The 2064-nt window shown below is 30.2% G+C and overlaps 1 protein-coding gene across 1 annotated transcript; it reads left to right on the forward strand.

Annotated features, from left to right (window-relative positions):
- The first annotated feature begins 372 nt into the window (after positions 1 to 372).
- LOC135927854 (uncharacterized) lies at positions 373 to 1260 on the forward strand. The gene has a single exon (XM_065464074.1). It carries the CDS (start codon positions 373 to 375, stop codon positions 1258 to 1260), a length of 888 nt encoding a protein of 295 aa, XP_065320146.1.
- The last annotated feature ends 804 nt before the right edge of the window (positions 1261 to 2064 follow it).

The raw sequence follows: 2064 nt of genomic DNA on the forward strand, positions 1-2064 counted from the left end.
TAAATAAAATTTTCGAAGGTTACAAATTTTAAATTATAGATGTGACACACGATCGTACACCTCTATGTGGTTATCAAAATATTTTTATGGCAGTAAAAGTGTTTATCAATTGAAAACAATCTATGTTATGTTATTCTATATAAACGACATTCTCTATCAGTGTTTTCTCTATAAAAGTTTCTCCGTAATTGTTTTCTCTATAAAAGTTTCTCCGTAATTGTTTTCTCGATAAAAGTTTCTCTATAATTGTTTATTTTGTAAATGTTTGTCACTAAAGACCATTTTAGAATATTTTAAGTAATAATTTAATTATTTTTTTAAGTAATAATTTAATTATTTTCTTTTTAAATTTTGATAAATTTTTTTTAAATTATGGCTGAATTTATTTTAAGTAGTCGAAACAATAGGTTACTACTTCTTGATTTTTACTTATTTCAAAAGGAAAAAACATCTAACCAAACAACCTATTGGAGATGTATTCAATTCAATGTGGACGAATGCAGTGGACGTGCAAGAACTAAGAACGGAATCCCTATATTCCACAATCATAAACATAACCATGTACCAGACATTGCAGATATTGAAGCAAGAAGAGAGCTAAATAGAATTAAACAAGTGGCTTCTAGTTCCCAATCTCTGCCCAATAATATAATAGCCGATATATCTAGCAATATATCCATAGCCGCCACTGGTAAAATGCCCAGTTGTTCCTTAATTAAAAGGACAATTCAAAGGAAAAGACGCCAAGTAGGAAGAGCGCCTGCCGTTCCTGTAAGCCTGATTGACTTGGTCATACCAATCGAATATCAATTATCCAATAATAATGAACAATTTTTACTTTATGATAGTGGTCATCATGATCACCGATGCATAATATTTTCTACCATTAAAAATTTACAATTTTTATCAACATGCGATAAATGGTATGCAGATGGCACATTCAAAACATGCCCCCCTCTCTTCCAGCAAATATACACCATCCACGGGATGAAACATAAAACCATTATTCCCGCTATTTATGTTCTGATGGCATCACGTCGCCAACAAGATTACCTTAATATTTTCAATCAAATTAAAAATTTCCAAATTTTTTTAAATCCAAAAGTTATTATGATTGATTTTGAATTAGCAGCCTTATCTGCTTTTAAACAGTCATTTCTAATGACTGCAATGCGCGGGTGTCTGTTCCATATGTCGCAATGCATATGGCGCACGGTCCAGAAAAATCCCCGCATTTGCAATGCATTATGTCCCAGTTGAGGACGTAATTCACGGATTTGAGGAATTATGTGGCTTCATATTCTATCAAGAAAATAGGGCTATTCTCGCCCCCTTGATAGAATATTTTGAAGAGACATGGATTGGGAAAATGATAGCGATGGAGAGGAGGTCTCCAATATTTGGTATTTCCCTATGGAATTGTTATGAATCGACACTAGCTAGTGAACCGAATACAAATAATTCTGTAGAGGGCTGGCATCGGAGTTTTTCGTCTCATATAAGTTCCCATCATCCAACAATCTGGAAATTTATAAAGAGTTAGTAATTATATTGTATTTTAAATTTTAAAAATCTTTTCATTTATAGCTCTCAAAGACGAAGATAGCCTTAATAGTTACAAATTGGAACAATATTCTTTAGGACTATTAGCTCCAGTGTCAAAGAAAGAATATCGAGAAAGATCCAAAAGGATTTTTCTAATTGTTGAAGATTTCCATTCAAGAACCATGATAGATTATTTAAGGGCTTTATCCCACAATTTAAATTAAAATGTTTAATTTAATAATATAATTGTATTTTTTTATATTGGTATATTATTTATACTATGTTTATTTGGATTTATTATGAATAAAAATTTATTTTATTTCGAAATGAACATTGCTAACCTCTTATTTGGTATTTTATCTAGGTTTATCTTATAATAACTTCATATACAAATGGTATTCTATTCTCTAATTTGGAATTCACAAAATATAAGAAGCGCTCTATATAACATTTTTTTCTTATTTATCATCATTTTAAGATTATCTAAGGTTTATGATATTAAATCACCGATAAATTACA

This window comes from Gordionus sp. m RMFG-2023, chromosome 1 (assembly GCF_954871325.1).
Source record: "Gordionus sp. m RMFG-2023 chromosome 1, tfGorSpeb1-WG-v2, whole genome shotgun sequence".
Classification (NCBI taxonomy): domain Eukaryota; kingdom Metazoa; phylum Nematomorpha; class Gordioida; order Chordodea; family Parachordodidae; genus Gordionus; species Gordionus sp. m RMFG-2023.

What these genes read in the sequence shown, in the direction of transcription:
- LOC135927854 (XM_065464074.1), top strand. Translation starts at nt 373, where the DNA reads ATGGCTGAATTTATTTTAAGTAGTCGAAACAATAGGTTACTACTTCTT.